At 38.4% G+C, this 25,329-nt stretch overlaps 2 protein-coding genes across 2 annotated transcripts; both read left to right on the top strand.

Annotated features, from left to right (window-relative positions):
- Positions 1 to 2,992: 2,992 nt before the first annotated feature.
- LOC101673830 (olfactory receptor 7A10-like) lies at positions 2,993 to 3,931 on the top strand. The gene has a single exon (XM_004748606.1). The coding sequence runs from the start codon at positions 2,993 to 2,995 to the stop codon at positions 3,929 to 3,931; it is 939 nt and encodes a 312-aa protein (XP_004748663.1).
- Positions 3,932 to 24,101: 20,170 nt separating this feature from the next.
- On the top strand, positions 24,102 to 25,040 carry LOC101673554 (olfactory receptor 7A10-like). Its single transcript, XM_004748605.3, has one exon. The coding sequence runs from the start codon at positions 24,102 to 24,104 to the stop codon at positions 25,038 to 25,040; it is 939 nt and encodes a 312-aa protein (XP_004748662.3).
- The last annotated feature ends 289 nt before the right edge of the window (positions 25,041 to 25,329 follow it).

Raw genomic sequence — 25,329 nt, 5'->3', positions numbered from 1 at the left:
AGCCACATGTTTTATGGTGGGAGGGACCATTTCAACCCATAGCTATTTTGGGGGCACCAAGAGGACAATAAGTAAATGAGGGTTTAGTGATGCCAAATCCTGCCTATTAAGACTTTGATTCTGTGACAAAACTCTTAATACACTAAGCCATCTTTCCCTGATCAGTCTTCTCCAGAGTAGTGCTTAATGACAGGGATGTCGTTCCTCAGTAGTCTTTCCTCTTTTTTCATTGATTGTTCTTTCATTGTTGAGAGCATCTGTTTATTGTTATTCAACCATTTGTATTGCAGTTATTTAAAAAACTTTTTTTCAGCAATTAATAAATGTAGACACTAATTTATTCTGGGAATAAATTAATGACTAAGAAGTTGTTTCTTCTCTCAAGGTACTCACTGTGTAAATGAAGTGAGAGATGCAAAAATAAATAAATGTGATATCATGATGTTGCATGGAAATTTGTAGAAGTATCCAGAAAAGTTGACTCTTTAATTAATTAATTAATTAATTAATTTTTTATTTATTTGACAGAGAGACATCACAAGTAGGCAGAGAAGCAGGCAGAGAGAGAGAGGAGGAAGCAGGCTCCCTGCTGAGCAGAGAGCCCGATGCGGGGCTCGATCCCAGGACCCTGGGATCATGACCCGAGCTGAAGGCAGCGGCTTAACCCACTGAGCCACCCAGGCACCCTCTTTAATTTATTTTTAACTGCCTTCAAAAATTTGACTCTTTCAGCGGAGTTAGTAAAATCCACAGACAAGCTTATAATGGAACTGAGCCTTGAAGGAGCTGTTGGAGTTCTTCCAGGGGGATAATGGTTTTGATCAGTCCAGGGAGAAAAAGCAGAGGAGGAAATTTAGAGACTAATTAAACTAGAAGTTGTGCTGCTATGATTAAAAACACTTCTTACTCACCATCAAGCTCAGCATCTACAGTTTTTCATGGTTCATCTCCCCCTCCTATTTCCCCCAACTCACTTCTCCCCTCCTTCTCCCAATGTCCTTCATGTTATTACTTATGCTCCACAAGTCAGTAAAACCATATGATAATTTACTCTCCCTGGTGGTGGGTATTAAGGAGGGCACATGTTGAATGGAGCACTGGGTGTGGTGCATAAACAATGAATCTTGGAACCCTGAAAGAATAAAATAAAATAAAATAAAATTTTAAAAATAAAATACTGATGTATATAATTCAAAAAAGAAAAGAAAAGAAAAGAAACACTTATTAGTGATCTGACCAACAATCAGTAGATCAGTAGCAGGGTATGCAAAATGAACCAACATGAACCTGGCCTGGTAGGAAACAGTATGTTAAGAATCAGGTATTTTGACTAAAGGATTGAAATTTAATTCTGAAATTAGTGGGGCATAAGTGCAGGTTTTAAATGTCAGGGGGTAGCTATGCACAGGTCTGCTCTATGGAAAATGGCACAGGTTAATGTGAAGAATAAACTATTGCTGTGTTCAGAGTGTGAGGGGGACATTGAGAGATAGAAGTAGCACCATGAGCATGAGATGGGAGGCAAGTGATGGGTCTCTGAGGGATGGACATCATAGATACAAAAATTCAGATGAACAATATTTTATCATATGTATATAACACATCCTCTTTATCCATTAATCAGTAGATGGACATCTGGACTACAGTTTGGTCATTGCTGCCATTTGCAATTATATGGGTGGCACTAGACTGTATTATGCTAAGTGAAATAAATCAGTCAGAGAAAAATAAATAATATATGATCTCCTCATTTGTGGAATTTAAGAAAGAAAGTCACTGAACAATGGGAAAGGACAAATGAAAAAAAGGAGAGAAAAAACAAGCCATAAAAGAGTCTTAATGGTGGAGGACAAACAGGGTTGATGAATGGAGGCAAGTGGGTGGGTGGGGGTGTGAGGGGATGTGCTAGATTACTGATGGGTAGTAAGTAAGTAGTAAGTAAGTAAGATCTTGGTGAGATCAGCATTGAGTGTCTTATGTAAGTGATGAATCACTGAATTCTACTCCAGAAACCAATATTGCACTGTATGTTAACTGACAAAATTTAAATAAATAAATTTAAAAAATAAGATGAATATTTTTATTCATTATTAAGTGTTTATTAGAAACTATGTTAGTCATCTTATTTTAATCACATCTATGAGATAATTAATACTACAAACAATGACAGACATATTATAGCCATTATTTTATTGAATTCTCAAAAACTATGGATTAGGTATCACTCTTTTATTTTACAGTTGAAAACCACCTCTTGAAACATCATTTGCTCTTTCATTAATATTTTATTGCTCTCTCTGGCACACACATATCTTAGACACAATCTGGTGAAGGTCAAACACATATCACTACTTCATAAAGCTTTCACAATGCTTGCCACAAGATAATTGGTTAAAATATTTCTTAAGTAAACAAAAAAATCTCAGGAAATTTATAAAGCAGAATATTGCTTTGGGTAAATGTTTTGATTCAGGACTAGGACTGCAATTATTTTCAGCATCATGAAAAATATGGAGTTTTTGAGATCCTTGATATTCTTAGGTAATTTTTCTAGATTTGTAGGTAATGTGTAAGCATTAATGAACTAAGCATGTTGAAAAAGCCAATTTCACTGCACAAATAACAGAATTTCTTCTTTTTTCTCTTTCTTTCTTTCTTTCCTGGATTTCTTTCTTTTTTTCTCTCTTTCTTTCTTATTTATTCATTTAATTTTGAGAGAGATAGAGAGAGAGAGAGAGAGAGGGAAAGGACAAGCATGGGAGGGTAAGAGGACATGAGAGAATTTGAGGCAGACTCTTGTCACTGCAGAGAATCCAGTTTGGGGTTTGAACTCACCACCAGGAGATCATGACCTGAGCTGAAATCAAGAGTTGGTTGCTGAAACGACTGAGCCCCCCAGGAACACCAGTCACAGCATTTCTTTTAATTCTGTGCTCACTGTTTGTGACTTTGTTATGCTCTTGTCTCTGTTCCAGCTGTTTTCAGCAGTTACATGAAACAAAGGAATCAAACTGCTGTTTCAGAATTTATCCTCCTAGGACTTTCAGAGGAGGGAGATCTGCAGCCACTGCTCCTGTGGCAGTTCCTGTCCATGTACCTGCTCACCTTCAGTGGGAACCTGCTCATCATCCTGGCCATTGTCACAGACTCCCGCCTCCACACACCCATGTACTTCTTCCTCTCCAACCTGTCCTTTGTAGACATCTGTTACACCTCAACCACCATCCCCAAGATGCTGCTGAACATCCAGACACAGGGCAAAGTGATCACCTATGCAGGCTGCCTCAGCCAGATGTATTTTTTCATGCTTTTTGTGGGAGTAGACAACTTTCTCTTGACAGTGATGGCTTATGACCGGTTTGTGGCCATCTGTCACCCACTGCACTACATGGTTATCATGAACCCCAAGTTCTGTGCCAGCCTTCTTCTGGCATGCTGGGTGTTGAGTGTTCTGGACTCTCTATTACATGACTTACTGGTTTTGCAATTGTCCTTTTGTACGAAGTTAGAAATCCCTCACTTTTTTTGTGAACTTAATCAAGTGATCCACCTTGCTTGTTCTGACACCTTCTTCAATAACCTGGCAATTTATCTTACAAGTGGACTTCTGGGTTTTATTCCACTCATTAGTATCCTTTACTCTTACTCTAGAATTGTAACCTCTATTTTGAAAATTCCGTCTTCTGGGGGCAAGTATAAAGCATTTTCCACGTGTGGGTCTCACCTTTTGGTTGTCTCTTTATTCTATGGTACAGGCTTTGGGGTGTATCTTAGTTCTGCAGCTTCTCAAAACTCGAGGACAACTGCCATAGCTTCAGTGATGTACACAGTGGTCACACCTATGCTGAATCCCTTCATCTATGGTCTGAGGAACAGAGACATAAAGCTGGCACTAAGAAAGCTCTTGAGCAGAAAGACTTTCTCTTCATAGAAGGATCCTGTGTTTCAAGATAAAGATGTGAATAAAAGGTCTCAAGATCCTAGATGACCCAGATCATGATTTTTGTATCAGTTCATGGAAACATGATCTACAATTTATCTTTCTACACTATTCCTTCTTTTAATTTTTTCATACAGAGCAATCAACTATCTGTTTATTTTTTTCAGTTTGAAGTTAAAAAAAAATCCAGTTAGTTAATAGATAGTGTAATATTAGGTTCAGGAATAGAATTCAGTAATTTATCACTTACTGACAAGGTCCAGTGCTCATCACAACAAATGCCCTCCTCAATCCCAATCACCCATTTAGCACATCCATCCCCCATATCCTCTCCAGCAACCCTTAGTTGGTCTTCTGACTTTAAGAGTCTGATTGTGGTCTATTTTCTTAAAAAAGTTTTCTTAAAATATCTATCTATCTATCATCTATCTATCTATCATCTATCTATCTATCATCTATCTTTTTATTTATTTATATTTTAGAGAGAGAGAGAAATAGTATGAGTCGGGGGGGAGTAGAGAGAGAGGGAGAAAATCTCAACCAGACTCCAGGTTGAATGAGGAGCCACTTGCGGAGCTTGATCTCACCACACGCAGATGATGACCTAGGCCAAAATTAAGAGTCAGTTGCCTAACAGACTGTGCCATCCAGGTGCCCTGTATTTTGCCCAATTTTAAGTTACCAATTTTAAATTACAACCACAGTCCTAATGAGCCATAGTAACCTGGCCAGCAACATCACCTTAGAGTCTTTGGGTTTGGTTTGGAGGAAAAAGTATTGCATTCATTGCTATTTTACAATCTCCACTCAGGGGAAACTGGTTGCATCAACTGAAGATATGGGTCAGTGATTGATCTCACGTCAGAGAGTGAAATAGAGATTATGACCTATCAGAACAGTGATACGGTCACTCTTTTATTCATGATTTTTAAAGGGATTTTTTTCTTTTGTTTTCCTTAGTTACACAAATTGGATGAGCCCTTAGTAAGCTGCCCATCGTTTTTGTTTTCTGGAGACACCATGAATAATTTTCCATTTTGAGAAATCCCCGTGGCTCTCACAGTTTAGATGAGAATGATGAATTCTTATATGAACTATGAATATCAAACCTCAGATGGTTGTGGGCTGTTGACATTTTCTGTTGACATCCCCCAGTTCAGGATGGTCTGACCACAGGACAAATCCATTTCAATCTGAGCATGTTCATGGCACCTATGCTGCAGGGGAGAAGTTCTGTAGAGCTTGTCAAGGAGGCCATTACAGCCTCACCAAGTCATTTCTCAGTGACCTTATTTTATGGCCTCTGAACCCTTATTTTGGGTATACTTTGGGGTTGAGGTATTGAATCACATAACATAGGTTCATCACATCACAACACCCTTGTCTTCCTCTATGTCATATAAAGCTATTTATGACATTGACATTCTTAGAGTATGCCAATTTTTTCATCCCTTTTTTGTCATGGTAAAAAATATATAAAATTTATTATTTTGAACATTTTGAAGCATTCAGTTATGTGGCATCAAAGATTTTCTCCCCATTGAGCAACCAAAGTCCCTATCCATCTCCAGAACTTTCTCATCTCAAACTGAACCTTTTGTTCCCATGGAACACCAACTCTCCATTGCCCCTCTGGCCAGCCCCTGGCTCCCACCATCTTACCTTATCTCTCTAAAAGTGGGTCTTGTAGGTGCCTCATATAGATGGAACTGTATATTATTTGTCCTTTTGTATTTGGCTGCTCTCACTTAGCATAATGTTGGTGAGGTTCATCCATGTCATAGCCTGTGCCAGAATTCTATTCTTTTTACAGAATAGAATGAATGACAAATGGTATTCCACTGTCTGTGGTCACCATGCTTTATTCATCTGTGATTTTGTTAATGGAGATTGGGGTTGTATCCACATTTTGGCTACTGTAACTGAAGCTTTATGACAAGTGGTGTCCAAATATCTGTTCTAGTCACTGCTACAAATTCTTAGGGGGCATATAAGTAGGCATATACCCACTGGTGAAACTACTGGATCATATGATAATTCCATGTTTCACTTTTTGAGGAACTGGCACACAGTTTCCCACAGAAGCTGGGCCACTTTTAAAATTCTCATCAGCAAAACATCACCAGGCTCCAATTTCCCCATGTCCTCACCAACTCTTATTTTCTGTTTTATCTTTGAAAATAGCCATCCTAGTGTGTGTGAAGTGGGGCTATAGTATGGTTCTGGTTTGCATTTCCCTAAAGATATTTATGTTACCCATCTTTCATGTACTAAGTATTGATTCCTATATCTGCTTTGGAGAAGTGTCTCTTTGTGTGTGTGAAGTGGTTTTGGTTTACATTTCCCCAATAATTAATGGTGTTGCACATCATTTTTGTGTTAAATATCAGTTCCATATCTTCTTTGGAGAAATATTTATTTGAGTCCATTGCCTGTTTTTTTTTTTCACCATTAATTTTATATTTTAAATTATTTTAAGTTTTGATTCTGGTGTAGTTAACATATAGTGTAATGTTAGATTCAGTTGTACAATATAGTGATTCACTACCTCCTTAGATCATCCAGTGTTGGTCAGGGGCAGTGCACTCCATAATCCCCATCACCTACTTCACCCATGACCCCTATTTCCCCTCAGGTAACCATCAGTTTGTTTTCTTTTTTTTCTTTTTATATAATTTTTTATATTTTATAAACATATATTTTTATCCCCAGGGGTACAGGTCTGTGAATCACCAGGTTTACACACTTCACAGCACTCACCAAAGCACATAGCCTCCCCAATGTCCATAATCCCACCCCCTTCTCCCAAACCCCCTCCCCCCAGCAACCCTCAGTTTGTTTTGTGAGATTAAGAGTCACTTATGGTTTGTCTCCTTTCTAAAGAGTCTGTTTCAAGTTTGTTTTTCTCTCTTTTTCCATTGCTCATTTGTTTTTTTTTCTTAACTTCTTCTTATGAGTGAAATCATGTGGTATTTGTCTTTCTATGGCTGACTTATTTCACGTAGCTTTGCATTCTGTAGCTCTGTCCATGGACTGCAAATAGGAAGATTTCATTCTTTTTTTTGACAGTAATATTCTAAGTATAATTATATAATATCTTCTTTTAAGTTTTTATTTTATTTATTTTTTTCAATTTATTTATTTTCAGAAAAACAGTATTCATTATTTTTTCACCACACCCAGTGCTCCATGCAATCCGTGCCCTCTATAATACCCACCACCTGGTACCCCAACCTCCCACCCCTCTGCCACTTCAAACCCCTCAGAGTGTTTTTCAGAGTCCATAGTCTCTCGTGATTCACCTCCCCTCTTCTTTAACCATTCATCTGTTCATGGATTCTTGGTTTGCTTCTATGGCTTAGCTACTATAAATAATGCTGCTGTAAAAATGTAATCCTTTGAATTTTGAATTTTGGGGGTAGTTACTCACCCAGAAGTGTGTTTACTGGATCATAAAATGGTTCTATTTTTAACTTTTGAGGAACCTCCATACTGTTTTCCATATTGGTTTCACCTGTTTGCATTCCCACCAACAGTGCAAGAGAGTTTCTTTTTCACCAAATCATTGCCAACAGTTGTTCTTTTGTTTTTTTTAAAATACTTTTTTTAGCATCATTTCTGAATATCTTCTCCCATTCCATGGGCGGCCTCTTTGCTTTGTTGACTGTTTTCTTGGCTGTGCAGAAGGTTTTGATCTTGATGTAGTGCCAAAGGTTCATTTTTGCTTTTCTTTTTTTTCCATTTTTTTAAAATTTATTTTTTATTTTCAGCATAACAGTACTCATTATTTTTGTACCACACCCAGTGCTCCATGCAATCTGTGTCCTCTATAATACCACCACCTGGTACCCCGACCTCCCACCCCCCGCCCCTTCAAAACCCTCAGATTGTTTTTCAGAGTCCATAGTCTCTCATGGTTCACCTCCATTTTCACTTTTCTTTTGAGGGGGCGGAGGGTGTGAGGTTGGGTGAGCCTGGTGGTGGGTATTATGGAGGGCAGGTATAGCATGGAACACTGGGTGTGGTATATAAACAGTGAATTCTGGTACACTGAAAGGAAATAAAAAATTAAGAAAAGCAGACAAGACACATAATTACATGATTTCATGTATATGAAGTCTCTAAAGTCACCACTTTTCGAAATAGAAAATAGAACAGTTGTTGCCTGAAACCAAGGGAAGGGGGAATGGGAATTGTTCAATGTGTACAGAATTTCAGCTCTGCAAGAAGGAAAAGTTCTGGAGCTCTGTTGTTAATACTGCTGGGCTGTACAGTTAAAGATGGATAAGATCTAAATTTTATGATATCTGTTTTACCATAATAAAAAACAATAATATAAAGTAAAAAATGAATTGTTTGGGTCTTTTGCTATTGAATTTTTGTACATATTTTGGATATTAATTTGTCATCAAGTATGTGGTTTGCCAATTTTTTCTTTGTGGCTTGCCTTTTCACCTGGGAAATAGTGCCTTTCAATGCACACATAGTTTGAACTTATGGAAGTACTTTTTTCTCTGGTTGCCCATGTCCTTGGTATTATGTACTGGAAATCTTGCTCAAATCCAGTATCATAAAGATGTACTTTTGTGTTTCCTTCTATGTACTTACAGTGTTATTTCTTGTGGTTAGATCTGTGATCCATTTGGAGTCATGTTTGTAGATCATGGGCAGAAAGGTTACCTTCAAGATTTTGCAGATGGAAATCTCGGTTTCCCATCACTATTTCTTGGAATGGCTGTCTGGTTACCATCGAACTGTCCTGGCAATATAAAAACTCATTCAATCATATACATGAGAGTTTATATATATGGGCTTTCTCCTAGCCCAGTGATTTCTGTTTCTGTTTGTGTTGTTGTTATTAAAAACAGATTGGTTTAAAAGTAAAATTTGGTAACTCTGAAAATCAGGTTTCCCCCTCTCCCTGGGATTATTTTTTATGAAAGTATAATAACATACTTTGTTATATTAGCTTCAGGTGTATAACACAATGATCCAACAATTGTGTATACTTTTCAGTGTTCATGAAGATAGGTGTAGTCTTAATCCTCTTTATTTATCTCATTCATCTCCTCACCCACCTCCCCTTTGGCAATCACCATTTTCTTTTCTGTATTTAAGAGTCTGTGTCTTCTTGTCTCTTTTTTCCTGGTTTGTTCATACATTTCGTTTCCTCAATTCTATATATGATTGACATCAAATGGTATTGGTCTTTTTCAGACTGACTTATTTCACTCAGTACTATACCTTTAGCTCCATCTATGTGGAAAACTTGCATACTATATTATGGTTTTTTTTTTTTTTTGGCCTTGTAAAAGTGTCCATACTTTCTCTATTTTATCAGTCTATACTTTTTCAGTTTTCTTTCAGTATTATAGTAGCAAGAGTGTATGCATAACATTGTCACAGGATGACTTTTCCACAAGGTGATCTTGATCCTGGACATGCCACCACGAAATCTGCACTGACACTCAACTATTTTCATAAAAAAACGTCAGCCTGTAGCCAAAATACAAGCAAGCATCTCTGCTACCTGAATGCTGTCTCACTGCCCAGGGGCAGGTTTCAATTATCATCCTTAGCTGCTTATTACTGGTCAGCAAGTATGAAGTACAGGAAATATCTTGACTGTACCTTAACAGTCTAACTGCCACATTGACTGCCCTGATACCCCTTATTGGAGTGCTCTTACCCCTTTCCCTGACATCAAGACTGAGGACATTATAAGCTTATTTGGGAAGCCTTCATTCATTCCCCCTGGAAGAGTCGATTATGTTGGTGTTCTCTTCATCAGGTGTCAGGGCCATTTCAGGTTAGTACATTCATTTGTTGTTCAGTCTCTTGCCATGTTTTAACTCTGAGCCATATCTTACACTTTTCTTAATCCCCAGGATGTACCTTAGTACCTCTGTATCTACCCCTGCTATCCAAGTGTTTGCAAGATGCCCAAAGAGGCTAATGGTCAAGCCACGTTAAACAGAAACCGTGTACAATGAAGGAGAAAGAGGTGCAGAACAGGAAAAGCATTGTGGGGTCTGGGGGATCCATGATCATGAGCCAACAGGAGAGGGTTCAGATGGGAGAAAGAAGAGATTTAGGGAACATGGAATCTCTCTTCCAAATAAAGAGTTGCATATTCATTATGGGGTACTCTGGCTTAGTGAGACCCTCTACAGGGAGAGGACTTCCTTGTGAGATCAAAGAGTTTAATGGGATAAGAGACAATCATGGAATGCCCAGGCGGTGTCCTAATACCAACACTGGGACTAGTTTGCATTCTGTGTTTCTGACCAAGTCTTTCAAAGGGAAGTGAGACAAAAGACTATTTCATTAATGAGACTCCTGGGAATTCAGCCTCTATAGCCACAGAAATTGAAAATGTCTCTGCTGCACCCCCTGCCTTCATCTTTTCTAATCTCAGATGATACAAACACATAACTGTGCCTTCCAAAGCCTTCATGAATAGGACTGTGTCTTTTCCTTTTCTGGGGGCATAACTTACAACCTCATCAATCATCCATGGGAGAAAATGGGTCAGGGATCTCATACTGTTCTGTGATAACATCTGGGTGAGTCACAAGTTCTGGGGACCTGTGGTATGGTGGGAAGGACCCCTTTTGTTGGTGATTATTGTTGGGGGATTGACAGGGACAATAAGTTAAGGAGAGTTTAATAAAGCTAAGGCCTGCCTGTTCAGGCTTTGATTCTGAAGAGAAACTCTGCCTACACTAAGCCACCTCTCTCTGATCTGTCTTCTCTGGAGTAATGTTTAATCATAGAGACTCCATTCCTCAACAGTCTTTCCTCTGTTTCATTGCTTGTTCTTTCATTTTTGAGAGTGACTGTTTATCATTATTCAGCCATTTGTTATTGTAGTCTTTCAACAAACATTTTTTCAGTATTTAGCATATGGTAAACACTACCATTTATTGTGGAAACAAATAAGATGTTGTTTCTTCTCTCAAGGTACTCACTGCATAAACTAAGTGAGAGATGTAAAAATAAGTAAACGTGGTATCGTGAGGTTGCATTGAAATCTGTAGAAGTATCCAAAAAGTTGACTTATTCTTTGAATATTTTTTTCCCAAAAGTTAACTCTTTTATGGGACTTAGTGAAGGCTTCACAGACAAGATTATAATGGAACTGACCATTGAAGGAGGTGTTTTGGTCCCTCCAGGGGCACATTGGGTATGATCCATCCAGGAAGAAACAGCAGATGAGGAAATTTAGAAATTAATTGAACTAGAAGTTGTGCTGCTATGATTAGAAACACTTCTTACTGATCTGACTAACAATCAGTAGCAGGATATGCAAAATGGGTGAATAGGCAACTGGCCTAGTAGGAAATCATATGTTAAGAAAAAATCAAGTGTTTTGGCTACAGGGTTGAAATATAATTCTGAAAGTAGTGAAGCATAAGTGCAGGTTTTAAAGGTCAGGGGATATCTATGCATAGATCTGCACTGTGGAAAATTGACATAGGTTACTGTAAAGATCAAACTGTTACTGTGTTCAGAGTGTGAGAGGGACATTGAGGGATAGAAGTAGCACCATGAGCCTGAGATGTGAGACACGTGATGGGTCTCAGAGGGGGTAGACATCATGGATACAAAAATTAAGATGATTTTTTTTCATTCATTATTATGTTTTTTTTCCAGAAAGTGTACCAGACATCTTCTCTTTATCATTTGTATGTATTAGTTAATAGTACAAACAGTTCTAGACTTATCATATCATAGTCATCATTTTATTGAAAGCTTTCAAAAAGTATCAATTTGTTATCAGTCTTCTTTTTTTTAATATAATTTTTTATTTTTTATAAACATATATTTTTATCCCCAGGGGTACAGGTCTGTGAATCACTAGGTTTACACACTTCACAGCACTCACCAAAACACATACCCTCCCCAATGTCCATAATCCCACCCCCTTCTCCCAAACCCCCTCCCCCCACCAACCCTCAGTTTGTTTTGTGAATTAAGAGTCACTTATGGTTTGTCTCCCTCCCAATCTCATCTTCTTTCATTTATTCTTCTCGTACCCACTTAAGCCCCCATGTTGCATCACCACTTCCTCATATCAGGGAGATCATATGATAGTTGTCTTTCTCCACTTGACTTATTTCGCTAAGCATGATACGCTCTAGTTCCATCCATGTTGTCACAAATGGCAAGATTTCATTTCTTTTGATGGCTGCATAGTATTCCATTGTGTATATATACCACATCTTCTTGATCCATTCATCTGTTGATGGACATCTAGGTTCTTTCCATAGTTTGGCTATTGTGGACATTGCTGCTATAAACATTCGAGTACACATGCCCCTTTGGATCACTACGTTTGTATCTTTAGGGTAAATGCCCAATAGTGCAATTGCTGGGTCATAGGGCAGTTCTATTTTCAACATTTTGAGGAACCTCCATGCTGTTTTCCAGAGAGGTTGCACCAGCTTGCATTCCCACCAACAGTGTAGGAGGGTTCCCCTTTCTCCGCATCCTCGCCAGCATCTGTCATTTCCTGACTTGTTGATTTTAGCCATTCTGACTGGTGTGAGGTGATATCGCATTGTGGTTTTGATTTGTATTTCCTGATGCCGAGTGATATGGAGCACTTTTTCATGTGTCTGTTGGCCATCTGGATGTCTTCTTTGCAGAAATGTCTGCTCATGTCCTCTGCCCATTTCTTGATTGGATTATTTGTTCTTTGGGTGTTGAGTTTTCTAAGTTCTTTATAGATTCTGGACACTAGTCCTTTATCTGATATGTCGTTTGCAAATATCTTCTCCCATTCTGTCAGTTGTCTTTTGGTTTTGTTAACTGTTTCCTTTGCTGTGCAAAAGCTTTTGATCTTGATGAAATCCCAATAGTTCATTTTTGCCCTTGCTTCCCTTGCCTTTGGCGTTGTTCCTAGGAAGATGTTGCTGCGGCTGAGGTCAAAGAGGTTGCTGCCTGTGTTCTCCTCAAGGATTTTGATGGATTCCTTTCGCACATTGAGGTCCTTCATCCATTTTGAGTCTATTTTCGTATGTGGTGTAAGGAAATTGTCCAATTTCATTTTTCTGCATGTGGCTGTCCAATTTTCCCAGCACCATTTATTGAAGAGGCTGTCTTTTTTCCATTGGACATTCTTTCCTGCTTTGTCGAAGATTAGTTGACCATAGAGTTGAGAGTCTATTTCTGGGCTCTCTATTCTGTTCCATTGATCTATGGGTCTGTTTTTGTGCCAGTACCATGCTGTCTTGATGATGACAGCTTTGTAATAGAGCTTGAAGTCCGGGATTGTGATGCCACCAACGTTGGCTTTCTTTTTCAATATCCCTTTAGCTATTCGAGGTCTTTTCTGGTTCCATATAAATTTTAGAATTATTTGTTCCATTTCTTTGAAAAGGATGGATGGTACTTTGATAGGAATTGCATTAAATGTGTAGATTGCTTTAGGTAGCATAGACATTTTCACAATATTTATTCTTCCAATCCAGGAGCATGGAACATTTTTCCATTTCTTTGTGTCTTCCTCAATTTCTTTCATGAGTACTTTATAGTTTTCTGAGTATAGATTCTGTGTCTCTTTGGTTATGTTTATTCCTAGGTATCTTATGGTTTTGGGTGCAATTGTAAATGGGATTGACTCCTTAATTTCCCTTTCTTCTGTCTTGCTGTTGGTGTAGAGAAATGCAACTGATTTCTGTGCATTGATTTTATATCCTGACACTTTACTGAATTCCTGTATAAGTTCTAGCAGTTTTGGAGTGGAGTCTTTTGGGTTTTCCACATATAGTATCATATCATCTGCGAAGAGTGATAATTTGACTTCTTCTTTGCCAATTTGGATGCCTTTAATATCCTTTTGTTGCCTGATTGCTGAGGCTAGGACCTCTAGTACTATGTTGAATAGCAGTGGTGATAATGGACATCCCTGCCGTGTTCCTACCTTAGTGGAAAAGCTTTCAGTTTTTCTCCATTGAGAATGATATTTGCGGTGGGTTTTTCATAGATGGCTTTGATGATATTGAAGTATGTGCCCTCTATCCCTACACTTTGAAGAGTTTTGATCAGGAAGGGATGCTGTACTTTGTCAAATGCTTTTTCAGCATCTATTGAGAGTATCATATGGTTCTTGTTCTTACTTTTATTGATGTGTTGTATTACATTGACTGATTTGCGGATGTTGAACCAACCTTGCAGCCCTGGAATAAATCCCACTTGGTCGTGGTGAATAATCTTTTTAATGTACTGTTGAATCCTATTGGCTAGTATTTTGTTGAGTATTTTCGCATCTGTGTTCATCAAGGATATTGGTCTATAGCACTCTTTTTTGGTGGGATCCTTGTCTGGTTTTGGGATCAAGGTGATGCTGAGTTTGGAAGTTTTCCTTCCATTTCTATTTTTTGGAACAGTTTTAGGAGAATAGGAATTAGTTCTTCTTTAAATGTTTGGTAGAATTCCCCCGGGAAGCCGTCTGGCCCTGGGCTTTTGTTTGTTTGGAGATTTTTAATGACTGTTTCAATCTCCTTACTGGTTATGGGTCTGTTCAGGCTTTCTATTTCTTCCTGGTTCAGTTGTGGTAGTTTATATGTTTCTAGGAATGCATCCATTTCTTCCAGATTGTCAAATTTATTGCCGTAGAGTTGCTCATAGTATGTTCTTATATTAGTTTGTATTTCTTTGGTGTTAGTTGTGATCTCTCCTCTTTCATTCATGATTTTATTTATTTGGGTCCTTTCTCTTTTCTTTTTGATAAGTCTGGCCAGGGGTTTATCAATTTTATTAATTCTTTCGAAGAACCAGCTCCTACTTTCGTTGATTTGTTCTATTGTATTTTTGGTTTCTATTTCATTGATTTCTGCTCTGATCTTTATGATTTCTCTTCTCCTGCTGGGCTTAGGGTTTCTTTCTTGTTCTTTCTCCAGCTCCTTTAGGTGTAGGGTTAGGTTGTGTACCTGAGACCTTTCTTGTTTCTTGAGAAAGGCTTGTACCGCTATATATTTTCCTCTCAGGACTGCCTTTGTTGTGTCCCACAGATTTTGAATCATTGTATTTTCATTATCATTTGTTTCCATGATTTTTTTCAATTCTTCTTTAATTTCCCGGTTGACCCATTCATTCTTTAGAAGGATACAGCCCAGAATACTATATCCAGCTAGGCTATCATTGAAAATAGAAGGAGAGATTAAAAGCTTTCAGGACAAACAACAACTGAAAGAATTTGCACACACCAAACCAGCTCTACAGGAAATCTTGAAAGGGGTCCTCTAAGCAAAGAGAGAGCCTACAAGTGGTAGATCAGAAAGGAACAGAGACCATATACAGTAACAGTCACCTTACAGGCAAAACAATGGCACTAAATTCATATCTCTCAATAGTTACCCTGAATGTTAATGGGCTAAATGCCCCTGTCAAAAGACACAGGGTATCAGAATGGGTAAAAAACCAAAACCCATCTATATGTTGCCTCCAAGAAACTCATTTTAAGCCCGAAGACACCTCCAGATTTAAAGTGAGGGGGTGGAAAAGAATTTACCATGATAATGGACATCAGAAGAAAGCAGGAGTGGCAATCCTTATATCAGATCAATTAGATTTTAAGCCAAAGACTATAATAAGAGATGAGGAAGGACACTATATCATACTCAAAGGGTCTGTCCAACAAGAAGATTTAACAATTTTAAATATCTATGCCCCCAACGTGGGAGCAGCGAACTATATAAACCAATTAATAAAATCAAAGAAACACATCAACAATAATACAATAATAGTAGGGGACTTTAACACTCCCCTCACTAAAATGGACAGATCATCCAAGCAAAAGATCAGCAAGGAAATAAAGGCCTTAAACGACACACTGGACCAGATGGACATCACGGATATATTCAGAACATTTCATCCCAAAGCAACAGAATACACATTCTTCTCTAGTGCACATGGAACATTCTCCAGAATAGATCACATCCTGGGTCCTAAATCAGGACTCAACCAGTATCAAAAGATTGGGATCATTCCCTGCATATTTTCAGACCACAATGCTCTAAAGCTAGAACTCAACCACAAAAGGAAGTTTGAAAAGAACCCAAATACATGGAGACTAAACAGTATCAGTCTTGTTTTATGGGTGGAAGTGTCCCTGACAACAGTGATACTGCTTACAGAAAACATGTTATAGAGCCCAAGATGTTGTCAGTGTTCCGTGTTTCCAAAGGTTTTGCATTTCATTAATTTTTTTTCTTCATTAATAATTTTAAGTTTTATTCAACTTTAGTTTTTGAACAGTTTTACATTTACACACACAACAAATTGCTGTGATAGTTCGGAGAGTTCTCACAAGCTCCTTTCCCAGTTTCTGGTCTTATCATTACATTGTATCTGTTATACATGTAATGTGTAATCCTCTTATCTGCTGAACTTCCACACACGTGAATTTTCTGAGGCCACCTTTGTTCTTGAAGTAATTGATAGTTTTGAGGAGTACTAGGTGGGTGTCCTATAAAATTATCTTTCATGGACTTGCCTCCTTGTTCTTTTCTTTCTGAGTAGGCTAGGACTATGGGTGTGGGATAAGAAGACCAGAGAGGTAAATTGCCATATTCATCTCATGATATCAAGGGTACACACTATCAACATGACTGACCCCCATTGGTGTTGCTGCTGATTCGCTGCGTGCCTGGGGTTTTCCAGATTTCTCTATTGTGGTTACTTCCCTCCCACTTTTTTTTCCATACTGTACTCTTGTAGGGACTTTTCTAAGTGTAGCCTTATTCCTAAGTAGTGGGAATTATCTTCCACCTCCTTGAAAATGACACGTATTGCATAGAGCACGGGGTGTGGTGCAAAAACAATGAATATTTTTATGCTGAAAATAAATTTAAAAAAAGAAAAAAAGAAAAAAAATGGAATATCTATGCACATCCTTGGTATTCTTCTGCCCTCTAGTGTGCCTCTTCTCCATTTTTTCCCACTTATTTACGCTGGTGTGCACTCCTTGATATTGGTAATATAGTCTGTGTTTTAACCCAGTAGTATTTCATTTTGTTGCTCAATTTGTTCCAGCTTTGGCAATAGAGAACTCCTTCAGTCACCTAATATGTCTCTTTAGCATGTATCTATTCTTGGATTTTTAGGGTAATATTTCATTACTGTCTTACAGTAAAAGAAACTTCAGCTTCAGCTTCGGCTTCCTGTATTTTACCCCCCGAGCCCTAGAATCAGTGATTCCTGCAAGGACTCATTTTATTGATCAGTTTCATTTTATTGGATCATTGGATCAGCACCAGGATCTGGGTGCCAGGTGTGCTTGCTGCTGCCAGGGTCTCTATACACCCACATCTGATGTGGTGAGGAAATATATGAGTGTATACTCTGTGTATATGTGCACACACACACACACACACACACACAGATAGATAGAGATAGAGATAGAGATAGGGATAGAGATAGGGCTAGATATATACAACTCTCTGTAACTTTGTTAAGCTGAAACAAGTTCATACTGATGGCTCCAGCTCCCATTTATTGCCACATGGATCATCCTAACCTCTCCACCTTGCTTACATGTAAACTCCAACACCAAATGGCCCACGACTTACTTTCCATTTCTTTATATGTTCAGTTTCAGTTCACATGTGTAGCGTATCAGCATCATTAGCAGTTCTTTCTGGGATACACCTCTATTAACTATAGTAGAATCGTTCTGTACACTTTCATCTCCAGTTTCACTGGCACCACTCAGTCTCCAGATCACATATTTCTGCATTTTTTCCCTTTTTTAATTTAATTTTTTATTTTTTATAAACATATATTTTTATCCCCAGGGGTACAGGTCTGTGAATCACCAGGTTTACACACTTCACAGCACTCACCAAAGCACATACCCTCCCCAATGTCCATAATCCCACCCCCTTCTCCCAAACCCCCTCCCCCCACCAACCCTCAGTTTGTTTTGTGAGATTAAGAGTCACTTATGGTTTGTCTCCCTCCCAATCCCATCTTGTTTCATTTATTCTTCTCATACCCACTTAAGCCCCCATGTTGCATCACAACTTCCTCATATCAGGGAGATCATATGATAGTTGTCTTTCTCTGCTTGACTTATTTCGCTAAGCAAGATACTCTCTAGTTCCATCCATGTTGTTGCAAATGGCAAGATTTCATTTCTTTTGATATTTCTGCATTTTTGCCCACATGCTTCATTGAGATTTTCTTCATGCAATTATATATAGTTAGATTGTTTTTTATTTTGTCACATGGAACATACATTTTGGGATTTTCTCACTCCTCTGTGTTTTCTGTGTATGATTTGTATATTTTTAATTAATTCATTTTTTCAGCATAACAGTATTCATTGTTTTTGCACCACACAGAGTGCTACACAATATGTACCCTCTCTAATACCCACCACCTGGTTCCCCAACCTCCCCGTCCCTTCAAAACCCTCAGATTGTTTTTCAGAGTCCATAGTCTCTCATGGTTCACCTCCCATTTCAATTTCCCTCAACTCCCTTCTCCTCTCCATCTCCCCTTGTCTTTCATGCTATTTGTTATGTTCCATAAATAAGTGAAACCATATGATAATTTACTCTCTCTGCTTGATTGATTTCACTCAGCATAATCTCTTCCAATCCTGTCCATGTTGCTACAAAAGTTGGGTATTCCTCCTTTCTGATGGAGGCATAATAGTCCATAGTGTATATGGGCCACATCTTCCTTATCAATTCATCCGATGAAGGGCAACTTGGTTCTTTCCACAGTTTGGCGATCATGGCCATTGCTGCTATAAACATTGGGGTACAGATGGCCCTTTTTTTCACTCCATCTGTATCTTTGGGGTAAATACCCAGGAGTGCAATTGCAGGGTCATAGGGAAGATCTATTTTTAATTTCTTGTGGAATCTCTACACTGTTCTCCAAAATGGCTGCACCAACTTGCATTCCCACCAACAGTGTAGGAGGGTTCCCCTTTCTCCACATCCCCTCCAACACATGTTGTTTCCTGTCTTGCTAATTTTGGCCATTCTAACTGGTGTAGGGTCATATCTCAATGTCGTTTTACTTTGAATCTCCCTGATGGCTACTGATCATGAACATTTTTTTAATGTGTCTGATAGCCATTTGTATGTCTTGATTGGAGAAGTTTCTGTTCATATCTTCTGCCCATTTTTTGATATGATTGTTTTGTGTGTGTTGAGTTTGAGGATTTCTTTACAGATCCTGGAAATCAACCTTTTGTCTGTACTGTCATTTGCAAATATCTTCTCCCATTCCATGGGTTGCCTCTTTGTTTTGTTGACTGTTTCCTTTGCTGTGCAGAAGCTTTTGATTTTGATGAAGTCCCAAAGGTTCATCTTCGCTTTTGTTTCCTTTGCCTTTGGAGACATATCTTGAAAGACGGTGCTGTGGCTGATATTGAAGAGATGACTGTCTATGTTCTCCTCTAGGATTCTGATGGATTCCTGTCTCATGCTGTGGTCTTTTATCCATTTTGACTTTGTGTATGGTGTAAGAGAATGATCGAGTTTCATTCTTCTACATATAGCTGCCCAGTTTCCCCAGAACCATTTATTGAAGAGACTGTCTTTTTCTACTGTATATTTTTTCCTGTTTTGTCGAAGTTTAATTGACTACAGAGTTGAGGGTCCATATCTGGGCTCTCTACTCTGTTCCACTGGTCAGTGTGTCTGTTTTTATGCCAGTACCATGCTGTCTTGGTGATCACAGCTTTGTAGTAAAGCTTGAAATCAGGTAACGTGATGCCCCCAGTTTTATTTTTGTTTTTCAACATTTCCTTAGTGATTCGTGGTCTCTTCTGATTCCATACAAATTTTTGGATTATTTGCTCCAGCTCTTTGAAGAATACCGGTGGAATTTTGATTGGAATGGCATTAAAAGTATTGATTGCTCTAGGCAGTATAGACATTTTAAGAGTGTTTATTCTTCCGATCCAAGAACATGGAATGGTCTTCCATCTTTTTGTGTCTTCTTCGATTTCTTCATGAGTGTTCTGTAGTTCCTCAAATATAGATCCTTTACCTCTTTGGTTAGGTTTATTCCCAGGTATCTTCTGGTTCTTGGTGCTGTAGTAAGTGGAATTGATTCTCTAATATTCTTTTCTGTATTTTCATTGTTAATATATAACAAAGCCACTGATTTCTGTTCATTGACTTTGTATCCTGCCATGTTGCTGAATTGTTGTTTGAGTTCTAGTAGTTTGGGGGTAGAGTCTTTTGGGTTTTCCATATAAAGAATCATGTCATCTGCGAATAGAGAGAGTTTTACTTTTTCATTGCCAATTTGGATATATTTTATTTTTCTTTGTTGTCTGATTGCTGTTGCTAGGACTTCTAATACTATGCTGAACAAGAGTGGTGAGAGTGGGCATCCTTGTCATGTTCCTGATCTCAACGGGAAGGCTGCAAGCTTTTTCCCATTGAGGATGATATTTGCTGTGGGTCTTTCATAGATAGATTTGATGAAGTTCAGGAATGTTCCCTCCATCCCTATAATTTGAAGCGTTTTTTTTATTTATTTATTTATTTTTTTTTTTAAATTTTTTATTTTTATAAACATATATTTTTATCCCCAGGGGTACAGGTCTGTGAATCACCAGGTTTACACACTTCACAGCACTCACCAAATCACATACCATAAGTGACTCTTAATCTCACAAAACAAACTGAGGGTTGCCGGGGGGAGGGGGTTTGGGGAGGGTATGTAATTTGAAGCGTTTTAATCACGAATGGATTCTGGATTTTGTATTTTTTTTTTTAATTTTTTATTTTTGATAAGATTTTGTATTTTTTAAAAATTTTCTTATTTTTCGAATTTCTTTTCAATGTACCAGCATTCATTGTTTATGCACCACCCCCAGTGCTCCATGCAATACATACCCACCAGGCTCGCCCTTCCTCCCATGTCCCACCCTGTCAAGACCCTCAGATTGTTTTTTAGAGTTCATAGTCTCTCATGGTTCATATCCCCCTCCAATTTCCCCCAACTCCCTTCTCCTCTCCATTTCCCCATATCCTCCATGTTTTTCCTTATGCTCCACAAATAAGTGAAACCATATGATAATTGACTCTCTCTGCTTGACTTATTTCACTCAGCATGTCTCTTCCAGTCCATCCATGTTGCTAAAAGTGTTGGTTATTCATCCTTTCTGAAGGAGACATAATATGCCATAGTGTATATGGACCACATATTCCTTACTTATTCGTGGTTGAAGGGTATCTTGGTTCTTCCCACAGTTTGGCGCCCATGGCCATTGCTTCTATGAACATTGGGGTACAGATGGCCTTTATTTTCAGTACATCTGTATCTTTGGGGGTAAATACCCAGTAGTGCAATTGCATGTCATAGGGAAGCTCCATTTTTAATTTCTGAAGGAAATTTTTGTTCTCCAAAGTGGCTGCACCAAATTGCATTCTCACCAACAGTGGAAGAGGGTTCCCCTTTCTCCACATCCCCTCCAACACATGTTGTTTCCTGTCTTATTAATCTTGGCCATTCTTACTGGTGTAAGGTAATATTTCAATGTGGTTTTGATTTGAATCTCCCTAATGGCTAGGGAACGTTTTTGAACGTTTTTTTATTTGTCTTCATTGGAGAAGTGTCTATTCATGTCTTCTCTCCATTTTTTTGACACGATTATCTGTTTTGTGTGTGTTGAGTTTGATTTGTATTTGTAACATTGTTGAACCATGTATTAGTCTATTGGTTTTTCTTGTTTTTAATTATGTTTTATTTTATAAAATACAATCACCTTCTTTAGGAACAGAAATCGTATTTTTCTTCCTTTCTAAGTTTCATGCCTTCCCTTTCCTTCCTTTCCCTTTCCTTTCCTTTCCTTTTCTTCCCTTTCCTTTCTCTTTTCTCACCTTCCTTCCTTCCTCCCTCCCTCCTTTCTCTGTCATCTTCTCCTTTTCCTCTTTCTTTCTTTCTTTCTTTCTTTCTTTCTTTCTTTCTTCTTCACTGGTTCATTGCTTTGCATGTAATTTGGAAAGCTGTGTGTAAAGAAGTTATAAAAGCAGGCATTTTTGCCTTGTTCTTATCTTAGGGTTGTTTCAGACTTTCACTATTAAGAATGAAGGTGGGTTTTCATATGTGACCTATATCACATTGAGGTAGTTTCCTCTTGTTCTTAATTTTTCCAATGTTGCTATTATGAAATAATGCAGAATTTTGTCATTTTTTTCTACATCAGTTGAGATAATCCTGCCTTTTATCCTTCATTCTGTTACTGTGGTGTATTACAGGGAGGGGTTTTCATAAATTAAACCATCCTTGCCTTCCAGGAATGCATCCTACTTGGTCATGATGCATAATCCTTTTATACAGCATGAACAAAAGGCTGCTATATTCAGTTGTAATATTTAGTCAAAGATTCCCATGGAATGTTGATCTGTACTCCTCTTTTCTTGCAATGTCTTTGGCTTCAGTGTAAGTGCAGTACTGTCCTCTTGGAATAAAGTAGGAAGTGTTTGCCCTTTGAAACTTTTGGGAAGAGTTTGAGAAGGATTAGTGTTCATCCTTCTAATTGTGTGTGGTCCTCGTAATCTTTAATCATGACTACTCCATTGAAATGTTGAAATTATAAAATGCAATCCTCCTAGGAGAAAGAAGCTCTGTGGCTCATGGTATAGCCTTTCCTCTGCTTTCTAATACAGTTGTGCTTCAGCTACAAGGGGTACACAGTACTACAATACTGGAAAACACTGTATTTCTCCTTCTCTGCACTCTGTGCTTGCGTACTTGCATGTGTGTGTGTGTGTGTGTGTGTGTTTCTGTGTGTTTGTCTGTATTTCTGTGTGTGTGTATGTGTGTAGAGAATAGAGAAGTTAACATTAGAGTACACACTGGTTAAACATTTAGAGCAAGCTGAGCTGTTTAGGTAATAAAAAAATGCAGAGTGTAGACCAACTATAGACTGAGGATAGAGAGAGAAAGAGAAAGAATTGTAGAGGAATAAATTTTTTCCATTTGTATATATATTTCCATTTGTATATATTACAGAAAATATATAATATATATGTACATATATGTATATACACACATATATACACACACACGTACATATATATGTACACACACACACACACACACACACACACAGAATGACAATGTCCATTGCCTTAGAACGTTTCCAAAGATGTAGGAGACTTTGACATCCTCTCTCTTCTCCTACATCCAGCACCTGTTCTTTTGGTGTTACCTACCCTGCTCACAGCTTTCTCTTTGATGTTGCCCTACGGTTTCAGTGAGCTCTTGTCTAAGGCTGTTTGCACAGGCTCTTTCTCTGCCTTATGTGTTTTTCTCAAAATTATGTGCATGGTTCAAGAATCCACTATCCTCAGCTTTCCTGCTCAAAATCCCCTTATCAGAGAAGAGACACTGGAAAGTTTTCTCATTCATGTTGTACTACCCTGTCTTGCATTATTTTACTTATTAGTGAAAAACCACCACTTGAAATGTCATTTGCTCACTCATTAATATTTTATTGCTCCCTCTGACACACACATATCAGACTCAATCTTGTTAAGGTCAAACACACATCACTAGTTTATAATGCTCTCAACAGTGCTTGCCACAAGATAATTGGTTAAAATATTTGTCAAGTGAACAAAAAACATCTCAGGAAATTTATAGAGGACAGCAGTACTTTGGGTAAATATTTCAATTCAGGACTGCTAATTTTTTCAGTAACATGGAAAACATGGGATTTTGAGGTCCTTGAAATTTTTAGGTAATTATTCTAGATGGATAGGTAATGTATGAGAATTAATGAGTGAAGCGATTTGAAAACAAAAATTTCACAAATCTCAGCATTTCTCTCTCTCTCTCTCTCTATCTCTCAGGATGGCTGAGAGAAAGAGAGAGAGAGAGAGAGAGAGAGAGATAGACAAGATAGATGTGAGAGAGAGAGAGAGAGAGAACACAAATGGGCAGAGGAGGAGAAGGGGAGGAAGAGCATCTGACATAGCCTCTGCTCCCAGCAGAGTCCAGTGTGGGGGTTGAATTCACCACCAGGAGATCATGACCTAAGCTGAAATCAGGAGTTGGTTGCTGAAACGACTGAGCCCCCCAGGAACACCAGTCACAGCATTTCTTTTAATTCTGTGCTCACTGTTTGTGACTTTGTTATGCTCTTGTCTCTGTTCCAGCTGTTTTCAGCAGTTACATGGAACAAAGGAATCAAACTGCTGTTTCAGAATTTATCCTCCTGGGACTTTCAGAGGAGGGAGAACTGCAGCCACTGCTCCTGTGGCAGTTCCTGTCCATGTACCTGCTCACCTTCAGTGGGAACCTGCTCATCATCCTGGCCATTGTCACAGACTCCCGCCTCCACACACCCATGTACTTCTTCCTCTCCAACCTGTCCTTTGTAGACATCTGTTTCACCTCCACCACCATCCCCAAGATGCTGCTGAACCTCCAGACACAGAGCAAAGTGATCACCTATGCAGGCTGCCTCAGCCAGATATACTTTTTCATGGTTTTTGTGGGAGTAGACAACTTTCTCTTGACAGTGATGGCCTATGACCGGTTTGCGGCCATCTGTCACCCACTGCACTACGTGGTTATCATGAACCCCATGTTCTGTGCCAGCCTTCTTTTGGCATGCTGGGTGTTGAGTGTTCTGGACTCTCTATTACATGACTTACTGGTTTTGCAATTGTCTTTTTGTACGCAGTTAGAAATCCCTCACTTTTTTTGTGAACTTAATCAAGTGATCCACCTTGCTTGTTCTGACACCTTCTTCAATAACCTGGCAATTTATGTTACAAGTGGAATTCGTGGTTTTATTCCTCTCATTGGTATCCTTTACTCTTACTCTAGAATTGTAACCTCTATTTTGAAAATTCCGTCTTCTGGGGGCAAGTATAAAGCATTTTCCACGTGTGGGTCTCACCTCTTGGTTGTCTCTTTATTCTTTGGTACAGGCTTTGGGGTATATTTTAGTTCTGCAGCTTCTCAAAACTCGAGGACAACTGCCATAGCTTCAGTGATGTACACAGTGGTCACACCCATGCTGAACCCCTTCATCTATGGTCTGAGGAACAGAGACATAAAACTGGCACTAAGAAAGCTCTTGATCAGAAAGACAGTCTCTGCATAGAAGGATCTTTTGTTTCAAGAAAAAGAAGTGAGTAACAGGTCTCAAGACCCTAGATGACCCAGATCATGATTTTTGTATCAGTTCATGAAAGATGATCTACAGTTTAACTTTGTACACTATTCAGTCTTTAATTTTTTCATACATAACAATCAACTATCTGTTTATTTTTTTCAGTTCAAAGTCTTAAAAAAAATTCCAGTTGGTTAACAGATAGTGTAATATTAGGTTCAGGAATAGAATTCAATAATTCATCACTTATTTTCAACATCCAGTGCTCAACGCAACAAAT

The sequence above is a fragment of the Mustela putorius genome, unplaced genomic scaffold (genome assembly GCF_011764305.1).
Source record: "Mustela putorius furo isolate JIRA1106 unplaced genomic scaffold, ASM1176430v1.1 tig00000095_pilon_pilon_pilon, whole genome shotgun sequence".
In the NCBI taxonomy this organism is placed as follows: domain Eukaryota; kingdom Metazoa; phylum Chordata; class Mammalia; order Carnivora; family Mustelidae; genus Mustela; species Mustela putorius.
This window is presented reverse-complemented; position numbering and strand designations above follow the sequence as displayed.

Excerpts from the sequence above, each read along its gene's own strand:
- LOC101673830 (XM_004748606.1), top strand. The coding sequence starts at position 2,993 with ATGAAACAAAGGAATCAAACTGCTGTTTCAGAATTTATCCTCCTAGGA.
- LOC101673554 (XM_004748605.3), top strand. The coding sequence starts at position 24,102 with ATGGAACAAAGGAATCAAACTGCTGTTTCAGAATTTATCCTCCTGGGA.